The 25,172-nt window shown below is 39.6% G+C and overlaps 1 protein-coding gene across 2 annotated transcripts; it reads right to left on the reverse strand.

Annotated features, from left to right (window-relative positions):
• Positions 1-103: 103 nt before the first annotated feature.
• med24 (mediator complex subunit 24) lies at positions 104-14,877 on the reverse strand. 2 transcript variants are annotated; one of them, XM_065949524.1, is made up of 26 exons: positions 14,774-14,877; positions 14,380-14,509; positions 14,196-14,278; positions 14,054-14,092; positions 13,894-13,967; positions 13,205-13,428; positions 12,580-12,691; positions 12,258-12,408; positions 11,660-11,773; positions 11,163-11,216; positions 10,950-11,032; positions 10,714-10,800; positions 10,364-10,463; positions 9,982-10,124; positions 9,814-9,851; positions 9,614-9,696; positions 9,244-9,422; positions 8,232-8,331; positions 7,671-7,846; positions 5,789-6,053; positions 3,921-4,102; positions 3,738-3,831; positions 3,093-3,192; positions 1,921-2,001; positions 1,013-1,161; positions 104-439 (listed from the first exon to the last, which is right to left on the reverse strand). In XM_065949524.1, exons 2-26 carry the CDS (start codon positions 14,507-14,509, stop codon positions 323-325), a joined length of 2,958 nt encoding a protein of 985 aa, XP_065805596.1. In that variant the 5' UTR covers positions 14,774-14,877; the 3' UTR covers positions 104-322. The 2 variants fall into 2 exon arrangements, with proteins under 2 accessions (XP_065805596.1, XP_065805597.1); XM_065949525.1 differs by having other exon boundaries at positions 14,380-14,528; positions 14,775-14,861.
• Positions 14,878-25,172: the final 10,295 nt, after the last annotated feature.

Raw genomic sequence — 25,172 nt, forward strand, 5'->3', positions numbered from 1 at the left:
TGATTGCAGTGGTCAGGTCGTGTGCTATTTTAAACTCAACAGGTGACGCAACCAGAAAATAATCCTTAACACCCAATAAAGAAAAACAAACATAAAAAAAAAATCTGCTTTCTTTTTTTTATTTTTAAAGAAGTATTTACACATTTCTTAAAGAGTGAAAAAGAACATAAAAAACACAAAACTAGGTTTATAGAAACATGGTTATAGATATCATTTCAAATAAAGACAACCCCTTTAATTGGATAATCCAGACACTTTCAGAGTTTTTTTTCCTTTACCATCTACTCTGTTGAAACAGGATGTCAACTTTAACCCACAACGCTTACAAAGCGGAGATGGCTTTAGCAGCGACTCTCCTCCCCAGCGGCAGAGTCAGGTCTGTGATGGCCAGGACCACTTTAGGTTTGGCCAGAGCGGGCAGCTTCACCAGCTCTGAAACCTGGATGCATCATAAAGACAAAAACATACATATGCATTTGTTTTTTCACTTAATGGATAAAATAAAAAGTTCAACAGTATCATGTTACTCAAGGCACAGACTTCTCTGGAAATGATTGGTAGGAGGGCATGTTTGTTCTTTTCCCGGACAAGTATTTAACTCAATCTTTCCTACTGAACTTTACGGAGTCGATGTTACACTTCAACCAGTTCCCTTTCTCTGTTTTCAGTTTGTTCAGTAGTTTAAGCTTTTCTTGTACTTAAAAATGTGTTTGTCTTATTTCATCAAAAACCAAACAAAAAAAACACTAGAATTAGAGATGACTTAATTTCTTTGCAATGCACCATAGGAAGTCAAATGTTAACGGTGTATCCTCATTTATATGAGTTATATCTCATTGCAAAGTGAGACACCCTTGACCCTTGGACAGTCTCTCTCTCTCTCTTTTGTAAATGTATCACTCCTTACAGTTCAGCAGAACTAACGCTTCCCAACAGTGTCTGACGAAACACCCATACTCCTTTCCCTCCTTATCTCCACGTGTCTGTTCTCCTCTCTCCGCTCGTTACTCACCATTGTAAAGGGCATGAACTGCAGGATGCTGCCGCGGCTCCCCTGCTCCAGGCAATCCACACACTCCTCCATAAAACTCTGAACAAACTGGGTATGAGGCCCCGCCATCTTGGAGCCCACGATGGAGGAAATGAGGAGGAAGAGGTTGGCTTGAAGAGAAGAGGACAGGTGGTGTGAATTGTAAAAAAAAAAAAGAAGATTGATGTCACCCCAAATGTCATGACATTCTGCTGAGGAGATTGGCAGTTATTAAATATCACCCTGTAGTCTCTGTTGGAGGTTTGGTTATTAAGGATTTAACAGGAAAACAAAACTCACTGAAAGTCAAATAGATGATAATTGTGTAATAGAAGTTGGGAAAAAGTTTGCATCTTAATAAAAAAAGTCTGAACCTGTTTACAGCTACCTTTAATTAAACAATTTTAATAAGATTTTAACTTTTAACACTTTTTATATTTTTACATTATTTACTTCAATTAATTTCATTGGAATTATTTTTATTTGAACATATTTTCAGATTTAATAATTTCAGTGATTTTTAAATGTTCTATTTTAATGTTTATTTTCTTTCCTCTGTCATGATGCTTTTTCATGTCTTGTGTGAAGCACTCTGAATTGCCTTGTTGTTGAAATGTGCGACATAAATAAACTTGCCTTGCCTTGAACTTAGCCTATAATTCCATGACAACTATTTAAATACATATTACTTTGGATGATGAACAGGACTTGAACAGAATAAGATCCTGTGATTCATGCTCATTTAACTCATTCATAACTTCACCCTTGATGCCTTGTATGAAAGCATCAAAGTAAAAAGAGTTTTTCACTTGTTCACCGACAAGAGTCGACACGTGTATTTCATTTCTTTGTGCCTGACGCTGGCAGAGTGGACTGACATGAGTTCTTACCCAGGACTCTGTTGAGGGGGTCCCTCATGTTGACAGTGTGGAGCTGGGAAGCAGAGAGGGAACTGCTCATAGATCGGTCTCCTGTGACATAACAAGTGAAGACTTTTTGTTAGTATTTTTTTCCATATCAGAGCAACAGTAATGCTTTTAATAGAGGACTCAAACAATGGCTAAAATCAAAACAACAGTGCTCAAATGAATAAACTTGTTTATTGTTTGATCATGCTGCCTTTATTCTATAGTTTATGAGTATTTATTTATTCTCTCCTTATTGTTTCTCTGTGTTTTATTGCTTTTCTTCCTATCTAAATTGTTTTCCTTTCAAGCCTCCTGTGGACAGGTGTTGAGAACTAGCATGCTTGCTAAAACACTTCAACAATGCATCTGGTTCATCCAATGTATCTGTGATGTCCATGCCAAATAAAGTCTATTATTATTATACGAGAGCCACAGCAGGTAAAACAACTTAACAAGGGAGTTGAAATGATCTGTTAAGAGTCCTGGTGTTTAAAGGTGGTGAGAGTCTCCCGCTGCCTTCTTACACAATCCTTTCCTTCTCATCCAAAAATAAAAGGAAGTTATCTTAAAGATGAAAGGCTGGATTTGTTTTCGGTCAGATATTCTAAACACCGTCAGCTGTAACTCATTTAGTAACCCACTTCTCACTAGAACTTTTAAGAGCTGTTATCTGTCGGTGAAAAAGAACCAGTGTTAGTTTCAGTCTGATGAAAAGAAGATGATGCTTTTTTTATTTTTCCTCTGAGTCATGCAACACTTAGATCACTGGCACCATGTGACGGAAATACTTTGTGAAGTTGTTTATGTGGAATCAACAAAAGGCAGTTTTCCCAATGCCAACTGCTAAATTACATCATCGAGGCTTACCGCACAATACAACACCATTATGACTGTAATCATCTGAACACACAACATTATTTCTCAGGAAGACTTTAGTGCTCAACTGAGCCAGCAGACAATGTTGTCAGATGTTGAGAGGGACCAAACTGGTTTATTTGTCTCTGAATGAGCTTAACCATCTCATTGCTAACAGAGTATTTGCTTTTTAAAACCATGTGGTATTTGCATAATCCCCAGCTCAGACTGACTGAAAGGCCTCTGGGTTCATAATTAAAACCTTGCATTAAAAAAAACCCAGAGATCAATAGACTGACCTGGACTGGAGAGGGCTACTGGCTCGTCCTCGTTGGAGCTGAGCAGACGCATGAGTTTAGACGGCTGAGTGTCGTCCAGGGGAAACAGGCTGTTGTAGTCCTGTGGCCGAAAAACAAAACAACATTTATTGTTATGGTGATTACTCCTTTTTCCATTTCCCATCTGCACAGCTGTCCCAAGAGTCAACCTCTAGTTGGACACTTTAATGATAACCTAAATTATTTAAATTTAAATCGCACCTTTAATGTTTGCATTGACTGTTATTTAATGTCTGTTTTTTGATAATTTTCTTCTTTTTAAACATTGCTACACTTTTTTGATTCATCTAGGGGTATTCTTTAAATCTTTTTTTCAGGTTAATATATATGTATGGGGGGGTGTTTTGTGGTTAATTTGTAACAAATGTTTCATGTCATGTACGTCTTTGTAACCTGCTACTGGATGCTTTGAATTTCCCTCGGGATCAACAAAGTATCTATCTATCTATCTATCTATCTATCTATCTATCTATTTTTAGTGTCAGCATCAATAAACAGGAATTAGATCACAGAGTCACTATTTCCTCATGCTAATAATAGTGTTTTCAGGAGTAATGTACTACCCAGCCTTAATGACACAAACATGGCCTCGTGAGTCTGTCTTACCTCAATGTCTTCTCGCTGCCTCTTGCGCTGGCGTGCCGAGAACGAGCCTTTGTGGTGAGAGGAGTAAGAGCTGAGCGCACACCACACAGACAACCTGATGAGTAACAAGGAGATTAAAAAGTTATCCATCCCTAAAAACCAAAAGCTCTCAAAGGACTGTTGTATTTTACACGCCTGTCTTACTTGGCCAGCGCCTTCCCAGGGGGGTCTGCCAGGCTCTGCCAGTGGGCGGAGTCAGTGAGCAGGTCAGGCAGGATGGTCCCGAGCAGGGTGAGGGTGATCTGCTGAGTGTCCAGGCAGAAGATGCTGTAGAGTAACTCCACCACCCGATTGGCCCACTCCTGTCGAGTCTCCTTCAGCAGCTCCTGAATGAGACGAGATAAGTCATGTCGAGACTTCTGGAAGAAGAGCGGCTTGTTTTAGAATCATCAAGCACGAGCACAATCATGCATGGATGCTGATGCTGAGAAGAGTGCTGCAGGGATGGCAGCAGATATGGATTCAAAACACTCAGGTTGGATATTGTAAAGATATTGTGCTTTTGGAAGGGGGAGGGGCTCACGGCAGCACCCGCTGCTCGTTGAGGACAGTAACTGCAGAGCAATACGTGCTTTCACGAATGCGCAGCAGTAAGCAACATACTAGGCTCGCTCACGATGGAATTTTACAAAATAAAAGCCAGTGAGCAACAGACCTTTACAATAAGAAAATAAATAATAAAAACTGCGTTAATGAGAGATAAAATAACTGTTGGTGATAATTAATTATTGAGTTAACGCGAAAATAACGCGTTAACGTGCCCAGTCCTACATTACATAAATGTATTCATCAAAGGGCCACCCAGACTGCTTTGTAGTGGTGTTAGGAATAACTGCATTGTTGAAAATGAAAACACACCCCTACGATAAACCAGTCAAGAGAACATTTGTTAATGGTGTTTCGCTCACAAATCCAAAAATCCCAAAAAAGGAAAAAGTGCATGAAAGGAATCACATCTACCCTCTCTTACTGGGACTGAAAGTAAAGGTAAAGATACATTTAGAGATCAAATATATTGATAGCAAAACCTGTAGTGACAGCTTTAGAATGAGTTTGAACTGGATTATAAAATATGTTACCAAACAGGAAGCATAATCTTATCTTGTGTACATTGTGTTTACAAGTGTCGACACAGAAACTCATTTTGGCCATAAATGTTTGACTATTAACACTCTTCAATTTTAGGTTAGTCGAGTATGATAGAAGTGTGAATCCCTGAAGTTATACTTGTAGTAGCTATAAATGTTACAGCTTCCTTAAAGGCTTTATATGTGATTTTTCACACTTAAATATAATATAAATCAAGTATATCCTCTGAAAATAACTCTGTGAGTCATGACTGTCTACAATGGGTGTAACACCCGAGTCCCACTGTCTGTGATGTTTTCAGAGTTTTCAGAGTCCTATCTTCACTTTGTTTACATCGCCAGGACGGCCAGCTGACTCCTCCCCTCGTGTATAAAAGTTGTTTAATTGAGGGACTAGAGAAAAGAAGAATAACATACTGTACTCACTGCTTAACTGTGTTTCTAGATCACGCTCATTTCAGGTAAATTTACATGCAGTGTGAAGATACGAGCATAATAAAGATCACTAGCATTAGCATGCTAACACAACAATGCAGTGTGAGTTGTTTTGGTTTCATGCTGGTGCTCAAGGGCGACATCTGCTGGATCAGAAAATCACATATAAAGCCTTTAAGTGTGGTTACTGCTTTTCTTTCTTACACTATGTTACACTGAATGTCTTCCCTTAGCTTAGTCGACTGTTGATTTTGATCCTGAAATAATCAGCATCTGTTTCTTTTTTTCTTTAAGGTTTATTTTCAGGCCCTTTACACCTTTTTTTTTTTTTACAGATAAGACAGTGGAAAGAGTCAGAAATCAGGGTGGGTGAGGACCAACATGCAGGAAAGGAGCCACAGGTCTGACCCAGGTGGTGGTGGGGGGGGGGGGCACCAACCACTACTCCACCTACCGCCCCCCATCACCATCTGTTCCTGTTCCTCCTACCTTGACCAGATTTTTGGTGAACCAGAAGACCCCTCCCATGTTGAGGAGACTCTCAAACAGATGCAGGGCCCGGCTGTCCACCCAGCCTTTCCGCAGCACCGTCTGGAACTGCTTGCTGAGGGCCACGTGGATGGGGTCTTTAGCCGGCAGCAGGTTACGGTACGGGATGGGCTCCTGGCCCTCCATCGGGGGCCGCATGGTCGCGGCTGTTTGTTGGAAGACGTCGGCGCACATCTGCTCCATGATGGAACTCATAATGATGACTCTGCAGAGGAAGTTAGTAGAGGAATGGTTTAATGATTTAATGATTTAATCCAAACTCTGCCCCCCTACCAACTGTTCAGATTAAATTGAGGGTCCAGGGATCAAAGTAAGATGATATCTAAAGCCTCATTAATACATTAAGTGACATTATGTCATCATTTGTTTTATGCCCTGTTGTTTATCATTTAAAAAACACTTCTGAAAATCTTCATTGATTTTCATTTGTTCTTCTGATTTTATTTCCCTCATTCCCTCTATTTATTTGTATTGCTATTATAACTTTTTAAATACTTTGATGAATTTCATTGATATCTTTTATTTCTTCCAGTGTTGTATTTCCACATTATGTTATATTATATATCTATATTTCTACTGTCTTTCATTGCTCTTACCCTTTTTTTTCTTCCTCTGTGCTGAACTTTGTACTTCTTGAGTTCTCTTGTTTTAAATGTCATTTGAACCTTTATATCTTTGGAAGTCGGACTGTGTCTGGCCTTGTTGTTTGGCCTTGTTGTTTGGCCTTGTTGTTTGGCCTTGTTGTTTGGCCTTGTTGTTTGGCTTCTTCTTGTTTATGGCTTTTTTTAAATGTCTAATCACAAAAAAAAACTAGTTAAAATACTTTGACCACACATTATCCAGACATTTAACAGAAAACAATCAAGCCTTTTGAAATGAAGAAACGAATGGACAAACGTGTATTAAAAAGGTAAACACTTAAACCATTCACTTGTTGCTAAGTTTGCTTTTAGAACCACACACACACTCTTTTCAAATGAGAATACAAATAAAGATTGAATATAAAAAGCACTCAGTGCATTATCCTTGATTAAATATTCTCTACAAAAATGTATTAATGATTTGAACACTTGTTAATAGTCTTGGTATTGTTCTAGATGTATTGTAAATATATTAGTCTTATTCACTTCACTACTTATTTGCTTCTTGAATACATGTTATTTTATTTATTGAGCCTTGCTGCTGCAACGCCTGAATTTCTCCTCTGGTGTCAATAAAGTATTATCTTATCTTATTGTTCTATGAAACTTTCAATTGAACATTTAACAGCAGGTTCAGTGCTAACTGTCTTTTGACCCTGAAATGAGGGAAACTCTGGCTTTTCCATTTCAGAGAGGGAAGTCACTCAGCAGATTTTGAACCCGGTGTTTCTCTCCGTCTCCTCCGGTTTCATTTCCTCCTTCCTTCACTGGTAATATGATAAATACTAAATACACTACAATCAAACTTACAGGCCGACTGGAGCAGCAATTTTCTCTCACACCGCTTCTCTCTGCTTTGCCGATTCATCAGTGTGGAAAAAAACATGATCATACTCGTCGAGTGTCCGCATGAGGATTTCTAGTTTAGAGGGTTAAAGTAAGAGGGCCTCTTTTTGTCACCTGTTGCCATGGGGAATCGTAGTATAGGGGCTTCATTAATGTTGTCTTGTCTAAACCTAATCAGAGTTGATTGATTGAACTCAAATCAGCTGTTCTGGAACCAGAAAAATCAGAGCTTCCCACCTGAGGGTAAAATTCTAGGGTTAGACACTAGAATGCCCTAGGCCACAGTTACACTCAGTGTAAGCGGCGTGTATGTGTAAGTGTGTATGTGTTGGTACCGTTCATTGTAAAACTGCAGAGTGTTCTCCCCATACAGCGGGGTAACGAGCTGCCGGATCATAGTCTGAGGCTTCTCTCGCTCATCTCTTCCCAGCATTCTGACGTGGGCCACCAGCCACGCCACCGCACAGATAGCCATACTACACACCTTCCCCTTGATGTTGTCTGTGATTTTCTACACCCACAGAGAGAGAGAGAGAGAGAGAGAGAGAGAGAGAGAGAGAGAGAGAGATGGCAGCAGTGAGAAAATAAAGAGGAAGGAAGGATGTGGTTAGATTATGTAGAATGGTCAAAGGAGAGAGGATGATGACTAAACTGCATCCTTCCACTTTCCGTGATAGAAAAACTTGGAGTGGAGTTTGGCGCGTCATTGATGTTGCAAGTTATTCACACATTGTTGTACGTCAACATCCTATACGTCATGCGCAAACCATGGGTAATGGGTCAAACCACAAAAAAAACTGTATATCTCTTAGACATGTTCAGTCATGCCAGAATGTTTGGTGATTCCAGTCACAAAAGGTCAAAGATATAAAACTCTGAAAGCAGTTTAGACAGACCTGTACAGCTTCCACAGAAAGAACCCCGTTCTCCCACGCATTCAGAACTTCCAAAATGGCTGCTGGAGTGCTGAGGCAGATTTCATGCCATTTCACCTGACTGTTCCATCAGAAACCCGTCAAAAGGAAAACACCATATTTAGAGAACTCATGGGTATCAGTGGGAATATTCATGTCACAAAATATATAAAATAAACTCCACAGTAGAGCCTGACAGATGAATCAGCCGGCCAATATTAGTTTATCACTTGACCATCAGTATTGACTAATTTTATCTCTGATATTTTCCGGTATAACTCGGTTTATTCAATTACAGTTTATTTATTTTAATAAAGTTTATTTTTATAATTGTTAATTTTTAAGTAAATTCGTGTTTCAGTACACTTTTGTTATACTGGCCAATAAAGGCTTTTGTTCAACTATAAAAAAAAAAAGCTTGTCTTCATTATAAATTGTTTGACATCTGCATTTGAGAGATCAGCACAATAAATGTGTTTGTATATCTATATCAGAGCTGTCACTCTGATGAACACTAAGCAGTCACAGAGTGTCAGACCTGTCTGACTTGTGGAATAACCCTTGATTCAAACGGTCACTGTGAATGTACATATACGTAAATATTATTAAATTTAAATGCTCAATATATATATGCACACTTATTTATGTAATACTGAATACTAATAATGAATCCATCTGTCACATAACTGCATTTTACTTCTCATGTTACTTCAGCATCTTTTGCACTATTCACCACTGCACTGTTTCATATTTAGTCATGTAAATATTAGTCTTTTCTGATTGTGTTTATTGTTGATATTTAATGTTGTACCTGTACATAAGAGAGTACACTTCACCTAAGTTAAATTACTTGTGTGTGTAAGCATACCTGGACAATAAATCTGATTCTGATTATGTCTATCTATCTTTAAAGATCTGAGAAAAGTATTGGACAATATATCAGTATCAGATATGTTTTTTTCAGATATCGGTAACATTTAAGCATGCAACTTACACTAGTTTCATCTCGGAGGAGTTGTTCAGAAGGGTGACCAGGCTCTCCACTTTGCCGGGCTCTGGTCTGAAGCAGGGGTGGTCCGGGTTCAGAGTCTTGCCCTCTTCAGGCATACATGTCTGCAGCCATGTTTCAAAGAAGGGCGTCTCTCCTGAAGGGCTGGGGTCTGACAGGATCACCTGGTGGTAGGGGGGGGGGGGGGGCATTATTATTGCTCCAATATCAGCAGGCAGAGATGCTGCAGAAAAAGTCATGTCACTACTGCACAGCTCTCTCTGGACATCTTGTGGCCGGACACAGAAAGAGCAGGCTCGTGTAACCTGAAACATCATGATGCTCTTAATTTTCACAAGTTTGAAGCGCCACTAACCTCAGATCCATAAGTCTGCACCACATGGCAGAGCATGAGGAAGGAGATGTCGAACAGCAGGGCCCGCACTGATGCAGATTTGGCTTACAGAGAGAGGAGGGGGGAAAACCCAGAATGTTAGTATCTCATTCAATAAACAATATGTCAAGAACCAAAGACATTCCCACATGGGAACTTGTCACTCTTGTATCTGAACTCACATCCTTCACCGCTGATGTGCTTGGGAAACTCGTTGAGCCTAGAAGAAGCAGGGGGGAAAACACGCATCTGGTTAAAGATCCATTTGCTACGTCAACCAGAGTTTTCAACCGGGGAATTAAATGGTATACAAGGCATTTGATGAGTAATGATTTTTGTGATGAACTCACTTAATAAATTTCCGAGCAAAGGATTTGAGTTTCCCAGTAGCCGCTGCTGCTGCTAAGAGCAGATCCAGGCTCTTTCCGGACAACATGTGTCCCAAGACCCCCAAGAGGCCCTCAGGGGACTTAGAGTGGTCTGCATCTACCGTCTGTCAAACAAGAGAATAAAGATGGGGTTTTTTTTAAACAATGCATTCCTCTTAGGAAGCATTTATAACATTTTCCACTTTCATTATCTTCTTGTTGTTACCATACCAGAGACTTTCAGTTCTGTACATATTTTATAAACATCTTCTGCAAACCTGTCCCATTTTGTAGAGCCACTTAGGATAAACACTGTAAAAACCAGACCATAAATACACTATGACAGTGAGATCAGGTGTTCTACCTTGAGGATATTGGTGACAGTGGGCTCAGCTCTCAGGATGAGGCCTGGGTTGGGCTGGATGTTTGCATTTTCGGCCGTCTTTTGCTTTGGGGCATACTCCCTGTCCCCAGTCCTGAATCAAAAGTGCAGGGGGGGGGGGGTAGAAAGGGAGAAGAGAGAAAGACAAAAAAGGGAGAGAGAATGGGGGCAAGGGATACGGTGTATTGTGTCAATATGGGGAACAAAATCAGTGATCATTTAAATAGCAAGAAATTCGTTTTTCATTATTTTTGTTGGTCTGTGTGTTTGTAACTTTTCTTTTCCTCAGGTTCTCTTTGTCAGTGTGTTTGTTGTAAAATGGAAACCCGTACCGTTTTGAAGTGAGGCAGGCTGTGTTCGAGTCTGACAGCAGACCAAGCTTGTTACACTCCTGCAGGAGCATGCCGAGGCAGTCGCAGCTTTGTGAAAAAACAACAACAAAAAAAAGAATAATAAAAACAAAGGAACATGACAAGTGTGATGGTGCTGGCTCACCAGGGATGTTCTTGCCCTTTCTTGCATTGAGATAACAGTTGAGATGGCTGTTAGAATAAAACAGAGCACTTACTTGCATCTCTGATCAGCTTTGTCCAGAAGTGGTGTTAGTTTGAGTAAGTATTGAAATGCAATGTTCACATCCTCCATGAAGTCCTGGTGGGGAAAAAAACACACTGTCTTTAAATAACTTTTCTTTTTAGACCATGACTACATAGAGATACCAAATACTGGTGATGTTGGATGTGCAGGTTCAGTGATCAGTGAGGGGGGGGAGATGTTTCACCTGTCCTTTGTCACCCTGAGGATACTTCTTAAGTCGCAGAAGAACTTGTGGAATCTGGCAGAAAGAAATAAGAAATACAAAACAAAGTGTGGTCAAGTTACATGTGTGCTTTTGTAATTCTGTTATTGGTATCTAAAGCTCCAGGATGGAATAACATTTGATTATTAAATATTTTTGTAATTTCATCATATTCAATACATTAGTAACTGTGTGCTGCTATAGAGGAATGGGAAACACCATTAAGTGGAAATTTTACAATCAAGAGTTTATCTATGACTTATATGTTGTTGTCTTTATGACCTGTGTGTAATATCGCAATGTTTGTCTTTTTTAACAAATGTACAGTGTCTTTGAGTTTTTGAAAAGCGCTTCTTAAATAAAATGTATTATTATCATTATTATTAAGAGTAGGCCTGAGCAAAAAAGAAAGACAAACCAGAATAATGAGAGGCATCCAGAGGGTGCAGCCTATTTTTTTTTTTTTAAATGGATCTTACCTTGAGGAATGTGAAGGCGGTCCATTTGAGCTCCTCTGTGCCCTCTGGTGACTCGATGAGGCCGGTGAAGCAGGCCTTCCAGATCTCCAGGACAAAAAGAGGAGCAGGAATTTGCTGCAGAGGACAGACAGTTTGTGAAGCTGCTTAAAAAAAAAGACTCTTAATAATAATAGATTCACAACTTCATATTAAGCTGAGCTAAATAACGATGTTGTGTGTCTTGCCATTATTACCAAGACACACAACACCGGTTGCGCTGATTCAACTATGAATCGTGCATCATTTACAAACGTTATCTGCCCAGTTTCCCAGTCCTATTCTTAACGCTTGTCGCACTCATGATATTCAAACACGCCCAAACACGCAGTTTTGTGCAGCTGCGGGTACATGTAACCCTTTGAATGTACTTTATAAATAAGAAGGAATATGTTTGACTTTAAGGCACGGGTATAGCTGCCTCAAAAGCTGCACAATTCACTGGGCCCGTCGGTGTACAGTTCCCTCCATCACACTTAACTTCCCCTGTTAGTTTTAGTCTGAGTCTTCTGGATTTTCAAGGTAGATTAAGCATGACATCACTCTGCAGCTAAATGTTCACCTGCATTCTCTTAATCATCATCAGCTGTTCCACGAGTGGCTGTGTCTCGCCTGTCAGATTCATGGTCCCTTCCAGCATGATGAAGGCATGGACAGATGGGAAAGAGGCATGAAACGGAGGGTCACACTGCACAGATAGCATTGAGGGAATGCTGTTGGATTAAAAAAAAAAGAAAAAAAAGAATAAAAAAGTTAGCACGAGGAAGATTCATTATGATGGTATTTGTCTTAGTAAATTGTAAAGTGTAGGCTGACCAGCATCCTGCTTTTATTGACTATCTTGTGTATTAAAAATCTAAGAAAGGGATGGTGGGAATCTTTACCCTTGAACTAGTGACAAGCTCTCCTCTAGTTTGGTTCTCAATGTCTGGTTCGGTACACTGCTGAGGCCATCTGTCACTTTAAGCATTGACTGCTCTACATTGCTCCAGGAACCTGTGAGGGGAAAAGCAGCAAGCAGAAACATTGAAAAGAAAGCCGGTTGGCAAAAATCCTTCTTTATCTGATTTTACAGGAACGTATTCATTTTAAAATAGAAGATTTACATGCAATGTAGATGGTAAACGGTAAATAAACTTGAGCTTGTATAGCTCTTTTCTAGTCTTCTGACTACTCGAAGGCTTTTACACCGCATGTCACACCTACACATTCACACACTGATGGCTGAGGTTTCTATGTAAAGTGACCATAAATAATTCCATTCATACACAATGATGCACTGTCAGGAAGAAAATTGTGGTTAAGTGTCTTGCTCAAAGACACATCTGACATGTGGCTGCAGGAGCTGGCAATCAAAACCTCGACCTTACGGTTAGAAGACGACCGACTACCAACTGAGCCACAACTGTTCATGGAAATACTTTAATTTTTTTAGACTCTCTTACAAATACAATGAGTTCACTCAGCAAGGGAGAACATTTTCATATAGATTTGGATACACACACACACCTTGTTCCTCCAGCCTGGAGATGTGGACCAGGGCTCTGTTCTTGTTGCTGCTCATCAGAATATGAAGCCTCTCCTGGCAGGCCCTCAGACTGGCCTCTGTGCTGGTTGATGGACCCAGTTCTCTCAGCTTCTCACAGTACCAGGCACAGCCCTGCAGCAGCCAAACAACCACTCCCAGCAGAGCCCGACACAGCCCAATGCATTCCTCTGCTTTCCCGTGACAGCTTTGGAGTCAAAGGTAGTTTAGGTGAGGGAGAAGATTTTTGGCTTTTAAAAACAGCGCTCAGATTTTGCCTTAGGTGTATAACCAAATATCACATGCTCAAAGATAACTGCTCATTAGAGAGTTAAAGTCATGCAGCTATGACCGACAGCTATTATTCAAAGGCACAAGTACGGTGTGATTTTAAACTAAAGATTAACATGTGAAACAAGCCTTATTTTTACTAATGATCACTTCTTCTGATACTGAGCAGCTCTTTAAAAGCATCATTCTGGTTAAAATGCATGATATCCGAGAAAGGAGTAATAGGATGATAAAAAACATTATCTCGTCCATTTCCATCCAACATTTCTGATTTTAGTAAAGAATATCCAGGATTGCATCATTCAATTATTCAGAAACAAAAGGGTTTAAAATGTCTTGCCATACAGAGAATGAAAAAACTGTAGGGAATAATTTCACATACCTGAGACGATGGCAAAACATGTCCATTATTTCCAACAGCGATTCAACACACAGCTCCCGAGAAAAATCGTCAAACTATCAGAAAAGAGACACATTCATAAACACCCTTCAGCTAATAACAAAATGCATAATGCCATCATTTTCCACCAAACATAACTCACCTTGCTGATGGCCATAAGGACACTGGAATAAGACACCATCTAAGGAGACAGAAGGTATTGTTTACTTCTCACAATAAAACCCCCCCAATAATGTTCAAAACACTGCTGCACAACTATTTGACCAAAACTTTCTCTCTCTTACCTGAGAACTTATAGCATATTTAAGGTATGACAAAATAAGAGGGTTTGGAGAGGGACCAATCATTGCCTGTTCCATCAGGGCCTCTGGAATAAAGAAAACAGAATTCAGCCCTGACAGAGGGGACAGCAAGACACCTGGTGTTAGTTTGCATGATGGTTGGGGAACGCCCTGTCGTTCCTCTGACCTGCAAGGTTGAGGTAGTCCCATGTTGCTCCCTTTGGAAAGTTTTTCTTGATGTTGATTGCCCATTGGTAGTCACTCCAGCGCTCCTTCCATGCCTGCAGTATGGCTTGCTTCAGATTGACCACCTTCATCTTGAAGAAACGAGAAACACTTTCAAAGCGATTTATTTTTTTAAGGCACAATCATTAACATATTTTTTTATTGAATAGGATGTATTTCAGCTTTATTAAAGTACGTTAGTCATATTATTTAGCTGGCTGACGTTAGCCAATTGCTAGCGATGTCATTCAATAAGTAATTATTTAGATTAATTGCTGGGTAATAAAACCCTACAAAAGCAACAGCCAACATGCTAAAATTCATTAATTTGGTATTATATTTCATTTTGAAGCTTACCTGGCTTTAACAGTTTTTAAAAACAAAAAATATATCTTTTTGAAGCTCCTCTACGCTCACAAAACAAAGAACGCCATTTTTCTGTAAATAACCTGATTGTTCATTGGTCACTCTCATCACGCCGTAGTATGCTCTCCGCTGATTGGTTGGAGAGGGGACCACAGGCTCAACACTGAACATTAGCGTAATAACGAAGTAGCATCAGAAGATGTCGCACTTTAGCTTTGAGTTTAGAGGCTAAGAGGAGCTGCTAAGCATTTTAATGTCAGAGAGGTGAGCAAAATCTAAAATGTTGGACAAATGCTTACAACTCACCGAACAGTTACTGAAAGTCCATGCAGGCAGCTTTCTCTCGTAAGCTTGAACGTTAAAAACATTTAGTTCGTGTTAATTTAAAAAATAATTTTGCTGAGAAAAAAAAACGTCGTAACAGCAAACGAGCTAATGTATTTTTTATTTTTCATTTTTTAAAATCTATTTGTAGTATCTATCTATTTTTTTATACATCCTTATTTTTTCTTTTTTTATTTAAATTGTACTGTGTTCACTTTTTGTTTGCAATCTTTGCTCTTTGCTGCTGTAACACTGTACATTTCCCCGTTTTGGGATAAATAAAGGATTATCTTATCGTAAGCTAGCTAAAACACAAAAAAAACCATGTATATTTATTAATATTTTCAGGTAAATTGCCTCAGTTGTTTAAAGTTTGAAATAGCTTCGATTTCATTTTGATATTATCTGTTCCACGATAGCATACAGTGACGGCTTTGTTGTATTATGTAACCATCCCATTCACTGTGTGATTCAGTGACTCACTACTGTTTCAGTTATCTTTGTGTGTCAGTTCAGTCCTTTTCAACAGGGCTTTTGTCTCTTATGTCACACATTAGAGAAAGAAAAAAGCAACAATAATAAGAATTTGCTTGGACACAATCAATATAGTTGAAATAGATAAGAAAACAGAATTTAAGTCAGGACTAATGCAGAGTTGGGGTTTAAACTTTTATTGTGAGGTTGGAAAACAAAATTACTAATCCACAGTTAGCTTTAAACAGCAGTTACTGTTTTAATGCACAAAATATAGTCCAACATGGTCTGCAGATTTGTTTTTTTGTCTTTCCAGGTTTGCAACAAAGGATGCTGTGCTCTATATCAAATCAACCTGTCTACCTCTGAGAGTGAAGGACCTGCATTGAATCTGTGGTTACAAAGACATCATTCTGCCAAACACTGGAGATGTTGTCCTGGCTTAGAGCTGGGTCTGTACCTAGGGACAGAGTGATGCCAGCCTTGAGATGATCCGCGCAATCTCGGAATGGTCAAGGTAGGCCACAGACAGAGGAACGAAGTGGTTGATAGGTGCATGTGTGCGTGGAGATACTCTGGGAGATGTATCCCACTCCTGTTGATTTCCACTGCAAACCGCATTAGTGAAGGGTGCTGACAGATTTGAGTCTACTCTGGGGAGACGAGAGAGACTGCTCTGCGTCTGTTCTCATGACTTCACTGCTGGGACAGTCCCAGTTTTGCTGACTCTTAATATTCTTTTCAGTTACCTTGTGATTTGATGAGTTTTGAAGCTCTTGAGTGTTGCTTATCCCATTAAAACTGAGCTCCCTGTCATTGTTTATGAGACTCAAAAGCCCTCCCAATATGACCTTGAAGTGAAATTTTAAATTCAGGACTTAGTTTTACAGAAGGAAGACACTTTTCCAACCATGGTATTATAAGTATTTGATAGAGATGTTTATCATTCTCTCAAATGTTGCACCACAAAATACCTCTGAGCTCAACTGCAGCCAGCAAAACAGCTATCTTCAAACCCTTAGCAAATAACACTGAAACTATGTGGAGGGTGTTTATTGTTTTGTTTGCTGTTGCCGGGTTTTTCTTTTAGTAATGAATTCTATTAATCAAACCCATCAGTAGCTTACCTATTAAACAGTCCAAAGATGATTTTTTTTATGCTGTTAATGTAACTAATATTTCTTGGCTTTTGCCTCTGAGTATCTAAAAATCTGTTACCCATTCTCCAATACATAACCTCCCTGTCTTTCCTTTTTTCTCTCTTCCTCTTAAACACATCGAGGGCCTTTGGGCATACATTGGTAATTACCAAGGGTTGGGAGCCAGGAAATGAGAGTGGCCCCCTCACGTCCCCTCAGGTTGTCTTTTCATGTTGCTTCATGAATCAGGATAGACCAAAGGCAACTACTGTAACCAGGAAAAGATAAGGCACATAATGTCACACCATTCTTAAGACTGCCCACTGCCCCCTTTCTCATGTTAGAGCTCCCAGTAAAAGTCTTGTCATGGGACACAGAGTCACTAGTATTAGACTGAGAAAATTATTTTAAGAATGAAGAACATCTAGTTCTACAGTTCACTTAGCAGACGCTTTTATCCAAAGTGACGTACATCAGAGAGTAAATACAACACAAGCAAGGATCTAGAAAAAAGGGAACAATGTCAGTAAGAGCAAACGATCAGCTTTGAGTCTGATTGGACACACAGGTGCTGACAGGAAGTGACCAGAGGCAAAGCACAACATTGAGGGCAGTTCTTGAGAGCTCTAAACAGTATAGAAACCATCTTATAAGTCATCGTTATCAAACAAAAACAATCGTCATCTAGTTGATAAAAAAACTCATCTAAAGCCTTAAAGGAACACATCGAGCACTATTCTAATTGTTCAAGTACATAAACTGAGTTTTATCAATCTGATTTGTTATATCTGAACCTGAATCAATCCATACATCAGAGGTCTAATTAGCTAAGTGGGAACACCTGTGTGAGTGTGCTGGCCTTGAACAGTTAGAATCAGTTTTCGTTTTTAAATAGATAGCCTAGCTTGGTACCTAGTTCTAGACAAACTTTAACTCTACATAGCGTCTCTAAAAAGAGTGGTCAGTCCGCAATAGCATGGTCGTTTGTACTATTATAATTTTAAGATAATACTTGTTGTGGGGGTCTTTTTACCAGCCCACATTTTGGCTTGTCATAGCAGAAACAGCACAGATTATACCAATAACATGAACATTATGATGCTGCTATTTTCAAGTGGCCCATTTTATTTAATTAAATAAATGATATGATGGTGTCATCAACCAAGGCTGCTGCATTCATTTGTAGTCTTTTGAGTTGTACTCGAGTTGCTGCTGACATCACCAACGGGCTCTTGGACAATTACAAGACAAATAAAGGTACAAAGACAGGACTGTTCAATTCATGCAACAGACTACAAAACATGTCTCAATCACTCCCATCACACTTAACGACCTCTATCTATGAGGCTTTCTGTTGTCTCAACAGCTCTCCAACTCATCAATGCTTTATATTAATACTATCTCCTTTTTTTATTTATTTAGTTTGTTTTTTAAATCTTGACTGTCTTTCATGAATCTGCTTTAGTAATATACATTATATGTCACTGTAGTTTATCATTAGACTACTTTATCTACATCTTGTGACCTTTAAAAGATATTTGACTTTGACTGTTATAGGTGTGTTGTGTAGAATGACCTATATACATGTCACATGTGTGTATGTGTAGGCACATGTGTGTATTTGTGCCAGCAGGCATGAAAGACCTCCAGTAAGTATCTTTGACTGGATGATACTATCACAGGTCAGGAACTAACAGAGTACTTTTAGAGAGAAGAAAAGTGTTAGACACAGAGGCACACGTGGCTTGACACTGAGGAGCTTTATATAGCTCCTTCAACACGTTTTCCTCTCCATGTACTCTCATCCACGGTCCAAGCTATAGTTTGTACCAGCAGTAATTATAAATGGTCTATAGGCTGCCTGGCAGAGAGCCCAGCCAAACCAGATTCTTGAATCCTTTCACATCCTCATTTGCTGCAGTCAGAAGTATTTTAAAGCCTCTTTGTTTTATATTATTTATACAACTGTGTTAGTCCAGACCCCAGCTGGCTCGAGTGACTGTTCCCATAGAGTCACAGAAGGGTCGTTCCCAAGGGGCCGTCGGTGTCGCATTGATGTTGTGTAATTTGGACAAAATGCAATGATGACAAAAGAAAAACATCACCGCCATATCTATCTGTCTATCTATCTATCTATCTATTCATCCATCCATCCATCCATCTATCCATCATTCATCCATCCATCATCTATCTATTGTCATTATTTGCTTGTTGGCAATGTCAAACAATAGAAAGCACCCTTTGTAGTAGGGCTGGGATGATAAGCTTCTGTGCCAATTAGATTTAAATTGCTTTTCTGAAGTATTGTGAAGTATTGTGTTTCAATACTATCGATTATTGTGATTTTCTTTTCCATTTAAAGCAAAAATTAAAGTGGAATCATTCAATAGGAGAGAAAGTAGAATATCAAGAGTATAGTATCAACAGCACAGGCTGTTCAGATATTTTAGTAGTAGCGCCCAGGAGTGCTTAATGAACATTTAACAAACGCTCTGAAAAAGACGCCGGATCCTACAGTTTGTCATTAAAAATACCCACACTCTGCTGGTTTGGCTTTCTCTTCATCTGAAACATCTGCAAAAGATTAACGGACTGATGTAGCGGTCAAGCTTATTGCGGCTAACAGAAGCAGGTTTTCATAAATAAATGACAACCTTAATAGTGCTCTGCTACATATTTACCAGCCTAAAACCAATACCCGCCGTTCACTGGATCCAAATACCACAATCCACTTTTTGTGGAGGGTGGCTGATGTTTTGAAGTTCTTCCTTAAAAAATGAGATGAGGCGGTTGTATGAGAATGAATACATACAGACATGACACCAACTCTCCACTGGTTGTCTTCTTCAGTCAGGATGGAACATCAGAGAGAAAATATCTCCAAACGTTCTTTATTTATAGACTGGTTCAGTCAGAGAGACTGGTGGAGTTGTAGCTTTATTGATAACCTGAAAGACTCCAGGCTTAAGAGAAAACAAGGTATGCATTTTCCGCTCCGTTACCATTTTGGCTGCTGTTCATGTTCATGTGTTACTTTTAATGACAGCTGTCCTTTTCTGTCGGAAAGGTGTCCTTAAATGACTTCTTTCCCTGATTTCCGACTCTATCCACTATCCTATCTCTACAATAAAGGCACAAAAAGCCCAAAAATAAATCTTAAAAAAAACACTGACATCACTATTATCAAAAACAGTGTAATAAAAAAATCCTGAATCTTTTGAGAATCAATTTTTGCCCCAGCTCTACATTGTAGCTCTGCACCTTATGTATGCAATGCATGGATGAATACATTGATGCCTCACAGTACATTATCGAATGATTATACCAGCTGAGGATGATTTAAGTAACTTAAGTTCTAGTTCACCCATCCCAGCACAACACCAATTTCATCTGTATTCAAGTGTTTGGAATAACATACAACCATCTTCCATACCAGGCCGAGTTTATCCAGACATGCTCTTAATTAAAGAACCTGTTTTTGTCTAATCTCGTGTGAAAATCATGGCAGACACTGATGTTTAAAATAACAATGTAGCAAATAGACTATTCTGATGTTTTCACAGTAGTAATGTTGACAGTAGTCCCTCCTCTTGAAATGTCACCTGAACACCGGCCTAATAAACTACATGTCGCTCTGTATTAGCGGACGAGCTTGCCAGAATTATTTAAATTGATGCGTAAAAATAAGCAAACATTGGCTACTGATATCGGTCCATGCCACATTATATGCCGATTGACAGATGTCTGTTTAGAACTGAGTATTGGCTATACTGATATTTACCTGATACTTCCCTATTTCTGAGATTACAGTTTTTCTCAGTCGCTTTGGTACATTTCTCGAATCGTCCTCGACATTTGCAAAACAGTTAGTGCATTTCTCAAAACAATTCGTACAAATAGCAAAACACCATGGATTACCTGCAAAAGCCAGTCTCTTGCTCAAAATCCTTAGTTCAGCTCTCAAAAGTAAATATCTGTGTCAATGAACATGTCAGTGCCATCAGAATGACAAGTCCTTGTGTCATTGTGTACGGATAAGACAGTCAAATTGCTTAGTCATGTTGTCAATATAACAGTGTACTCTGGAGGGGTGTTCTGATATAAACTATGGCTAAAGTTCTGATGACAATTATTGTAAATTGTAAGTTACACCTTAGTGTATGTGGGAGATTGATTGCAAGAGACTGGACAAGATTCACATTTACGCTTTTACCGTTTTGTACTGTAATTTGTTGACAGACCATGTCATTGAGATACAGAAAGGAAAAGACAGCACTGCATAGCACAAAGAAAAAAACAAAAGTAGAAATGTGAACATAGGACACTCTCCTTAGGGAAAACTGTACATGCAGTGCTAGCCTGTAGGAATTACAGTGCAGTCTTCCTACACCTCCTGACGTTCCTGTCTGTTGGGCCACAAATTCTCATCCACATCACAATGAATATCTTCTCTTGCGATGCAGCGTGGAAAGAATCTTTTAGAGTGTCTTATCCAGCCTCTGCAGGCATCTGCTGTGATGTCATCACACACTGCATCCATGGCAGCCAGAAGGGTCATCTGTGTATGTGGCTGGCCATCATATACTTTCCATCTCCATGCTGAGAAAAATTCCTCAATGGAGTTAAGGAATGGGGAGTAGGGGGAGAGGAACTCCATCAGCATCCTGTTGTGGGTCGCAAACCTTTGCCTGATGATGTTGGAGAGATGGAAATTGACATTGTCCCAAACTATCACGTACTTTGGCAAGTCCTCTCCAATCTGACCCCTCTCTTGTTCAGGGATGAGATCCCTGTAGAGAGTGTCTACAAAGGTGACAAGACGCTCTGTATTGTATGGCCCAATAATGGGAATATGCGTTAGCACCCCATTCTCAGAGATAGCAGCACCCATGGTTATGTTCCCGCCCCGTTGGCCTGGCACATCAACTGTAGCTCTGTGGCCGATGATATTTCGACCACGCCTTGTGCGTTTCGTTAGGTTGAAGCCAGCCTCATCCATGTAGATGAAGTTGTGCGGTGGTTCACTTGCTTCCAGTTCCATTATACGCTATATCCAGAAGACACAAAATTAGTTTTATGAATTACATGCATTTTCATTTTGGACTAGATACAGTTACATCAAATGTATACAGCACATATTGCATCTTCTTTTCTACAGCCATAGCAAATGTGTAAAGGTCACACTTACTGTACTGTATATCACTATACGATGTACTGTTTACTGTGAGGTACAGTTACTGCATGCTCATACATGTTTTACCTGAACATACTGGTAGCGCAGCGCCTTCACTCTTTCACCATTTCTTTCAAATGGAACAGTGTACAGCTGCTTCATATTCATTTGGTGTCTTTTCAGCACCCTGTCAATGGTTGAGATGCTGACTGTTTGGATGTTTTCAAAGATGTTGTTGTCCTCTATAATGGCACTCTTTATCTCCCTTAGTCTTATGGCATTGTTTTCTACAACCATGGTGCAAATAGCCTCCTCCTGTTCAGGTGTGAAAAGGGGCCCTCTGCCACCCCTGTGAAGTTGTCTTGCAGTCCTATGTGGAAAAAATATAGTAATGCAAAACACAAAATTGAGTAAGATAAAATGTCACATTATAAAGTATACTTACTGTATATTGTAAAATGCAAGTGGAATACTGTAATATTGTATGAAGCATTACAGAAAGTATACAGTATTACAGTACAGCGCCTATTGTTAGATTACATACCTGTTCTGTCGACGAAAAGTCTGAATGATTGAGGACTAGGGGTGTGCAAGTGTACACGTGTAACCGGTTAGTAAATCATGACCGTTTAGGAAAAATCAGTAAACAAAAACCTTTATACATTTTTTTTTTTTAATTATTATTTTAAAATGTTTTAGAGACACGCATTCAATCATCTCTGATCAAAAATAACACATACTATTTATTTAGAGATGAATAAAGCTACAAATGTTCCACTTTGACAACGTTACTGCGCTCACAAATGCACGTGATAAGTGTTGGATAACTGACCACCGGGCATTACGTCACGTAACAATTAAGTTTCACTTTTGACTTGCGAAGTGCGGCGTGGAGGAGCCGCACTCCTGGGGATTGACTCTGGTTCCGTGCGATTGTTTGGACATGCCTGTGCGGGTTCTGGCTTTCCATGTCGCCCTTTCGCAACGGCGGTAACCGGTTGAACGTAAGTCCGTGAGCCTCTCTCACCCCCATCTTCGGAGGGGGTTATTGAGCCACACTCCTTTCCCTTACTGCCTGTCCGCCCTATTCCGCTTCGTCCAGGTAGGGGGGATTGCGCAGTCCCGAGGGTCAGGCCCATTCAACTACGACCTCAGATCAGACGAGACAACCCGCTGAATTTAAGCATATTACTAAGCGGAGTGTTAACCTTCCTGCTTCGCGTTCCAACCGTGGTCAGGGCGCACAGGGGAGACTTATTTATCTTCTCTAGGGCCGAAGTTGTAGTCCTCAACTTCGGGGCTAACCCCCGTCACTTCACTGGGGTGCAGCAAGGCATAAACAGACACGGAGAGTCCGGCTTGTTATTTTGAGGCACCGGGCCGTTTATTACGCTATTTTCTTCTTTTTTTTCTTAATAAAAAACAAACAAAAAACGGTTAACTGTGTACACGAAAAAAATGACATTGTGTAACCGTTTACAATTTTTTGTAACCGTTCACACCCCTATTGAGGGCACAGTTGTTCTCCCAACATTTGGCTGCACCCTTCGACCAGCCTCGGCCATTGTAAGCCCATGATTGAGAACGTGGTCTACAAGTGTGGTTCTTATCTCATCAGGAACGTGCATATGACCTCGGCCTCTTCTGCCTCTTCCTCTGTTTTGCCTCCCACCTCCTCCGCCACGCAGCCTCACTCCTCTTCCTCTTCTTCTTCTCTCTGGCTGTTGACCCCGTCCAATTCCTTGTCCTTCCATTGTCAGACATTGTAACATTGTGTTGTGCTCCGGCTATATTGTATATATACTTGCCAGTTGATGGTTCATGAGATGCACCTTTGAGCTATTTCAGAAAACTGGTTGATCATTGGTTGATCTAATGCTTCACACATTTCCCTTCATTAGAGAAAGTCAAGATTCACCTGGGAGCAATTTACCAATTCAGGACAGATTTAGAAAAAAAGTCTAATGGAAATGTATAGAAATATGCTTGACATATTTTGATAACTTGTTCAACCATTTTGCATGTAAAGACTTATGCGATGAACTAATGCCTAAATGTTGTGGGGGTGAGACTATTCAACAGACCCATTATAATACATTTTGATCAACATGACATAAGCAATTGATAATGTAGGAAACAGCAGAGAATTGTACATAATAATTTGCATGGATGTACCAAAGCATTTGCAACTTGTTTAAAGAAATTAGGAACTGTTTTTTTGATGTGCACAAGTGACACAATGATGTGAAGATTGAACAAGTAGTTTTGAGAATTTCAATTCTGATCTGAGAAATGTACCAAAGCGACTGAGAAAAACTATAAATTTTTTTATATACTTTATGTTACACTGATGAAAAATATATATTGTCTTGCTGTATTAGGTGCTCATTAATACTGTCCACCACGAATAATTAAAACATTACTTCTATTCTTTGTATGACACCAAGCCACACAAAGCCCAACATACAGTGTCCCGATGTTGTTACATAATCAAACCTGGCGCACGCTTCCACCATTATTCTCCATTATTCCAGTCAGTTAGTGCTGGGACCCAACGCCTGAGCTCAGCACAACCAGTGGCAAGCATGTTAATCCTACAACTGACACTCACTGTGGGAGGCATAATCCCCCCAACCTGAATTATTTTATTTTAGCTATGGCTTGTGTAATTGATCCTGTGAAAAGAGTTCAGAAGTTTTCTTTGCAACCAGTCAAAATATAGTTGTGCTGACAAGGAAATTGTCATAGGGTACTTTTATATTTTTTTATTATTGACTTAATATATCAAACATTACTAACACTTTATTGGACAGTGTGAACTGTGTTTTGAATTCTTAAAATTGTAAACAGAGGTGATATGATGATGGCTCAGTCGTATTCTTGTAAGCCATGACGGTTTAGGTTGAGCCAGCATGCATAATACCAGGACCCTGCAACTGAAACAGTGAAATAGAACTAAGCCATCATTAGCTTTATGATTATTTGTGTTTTTCCTATAAAATGTCTTTTATGTCCTATAAAAAAGGTCCATAGTGAGTTTCAGTTGAAAACATTTACCTAGTTTTCCTCAGTTGTCAGGCAGCAGACTTCGTGTTTCTACACCATTGATCTGACAAAGTCAGCTGTGGGGGTCTTGCCCAGCTCTCCGAGGCCAAAAGGCCCCTGGCCCTGCTAGTTGTTTGTGTGTCACAGTGATTAATTGATGAGCCTTCTTGTGTAATTGGTCCAAGACCAGAAAGTCATCTGACTTTAGTTACATCAATCTTGATCCCTCATCTT

Source organism: Labrus bergylta, chromosome 21 (genome assembly GCF_963930695.1).
Source record: "Labrus bergylta chromosome 21, fLabBer1.1, whole genome shotgun sequence".
NCBI classification, from domain to species: domain Eukaryota; kingdom Metazoa; phylum Chordata; class Actinopteri; order Labriformes; family Labridae; genus Labrus; species Labrus bergylta.